Below are 916 nucleotides of genomic sequence, written 5' to 3'. Positions count from 1 at the left end.
AAGAGTTGACTCATTGGAGAAGACTCTGATGCTGGGAGGGATTGGGGGCAAGAGGAGAAGGGGACCACAGAGGATGAGATGGCTGGATGGCATCACTGACTCGATGGACGTGAGTCTGAGTGAACTCTGGGAGTTGGTGATGGACAGGGAGGCCTGGCGTGCTGCGATTCATGGAGTCGCAAAGAGTTGGACACGCCTGAGCGACTGATCTGATCTGATCTGAATCCGGTAGGCTCTTCTTGGAGTATGAGTTCTGTGTCCCGTGGGTTGGAATAGAGGCTTTTAGGAGGCAAGCACTAGGTCTAATTCCGTGATGGTCGCTAGTACTGGGAAGGCACACAGTAGGCCCTTTTTTGGGGGAATATAAGCCTTCTCTTCAAGAGGGGAACAGTTGGTAAAGTGGAAAGTTAGTGATAGGGTCTGATTTCGGTGCAGGTCCCAGCACAAGGCAGGCGCAGTGGGGACTCAGTTTGAAACCTCTGCATATCCCATTACACAGCGAGCACACAGTATTTCCCCTTAGGGTCTTGGGTCTGTTTTGGTCATCGTGTTTCCTGGGATCACATGGGGTTTGTTGGGGGCGGGGGGGCTGGGATGTGGATGTGATGGTGTGCACAGACTCCCAAGCAGAAGTAGTTTGTATCAGTGGGAAGGATGCAAACAGCACAACGAGGCTTGATTGGGTATTTTTATTGGGTCGGTGCTTCTAGCCCGCCTCCCATAAGGTCAGGATAGACTAGACTCGGCAAGCGGCCCCCGAAGCGGTACGTGTACTTGCGCCCCCCGCTCTTGCGCACGATGTCGCGGCGGTAGTAGTAGCGCAGACCTCGGCTCAGCTTCTCGTAATTCATGCCTGGCTTCCTCTTGCGCTCACCCCACAGCCGCGCCACCTAGGGAGGAGCCCAGGCTTAGTCCG

At 54.7% G+C, this 916-nt stretch overlaps 1 protein-coding gene across 1 annotated transcript in view; it reads right to left on the bottom strand.

Annotated features, from left to right (window-relative positions):
* Nucleotides 1-675: 675 nt before the first annotated feature.
* Nucleotides 676-916, bottom strand: part of ETV2 (ets variant 2) — a gene marked incomplete at its 5' end in the record, with an annotated part of 1,825 nt that continues 1,584 nt past the window's right edge. The window contains one exon of the mRNA XM_010849018.1: nucleotides 676-890. Within this exon, the coding sequence (XP_010847320.1) occupies nucleotides 690-890 (201 nt within the window). The remainder of the gene's footprint in view (nucleotides 891-916) is intronic.

Source organism: Bison bison, unplaced genomic scaffold (assembly GCF_000754665.1).
Source record: "Bison bison bison isolate TAMUID 2011002044 unplaced genomic scaffold, Bison_UMD1.0 scf7180017864280, whole genome shotgun sequence".
NCBI lineage: Eukaryota > Metazoa > Chordata > Mammalia > Artiodactyla > Bovidae > Bison > Bison bison.
The sequence above is the reverse complement of the archived record's forward strand: the minus strand, read 5'-3'. Positions and strand labels throughout refer to the sequence as shown.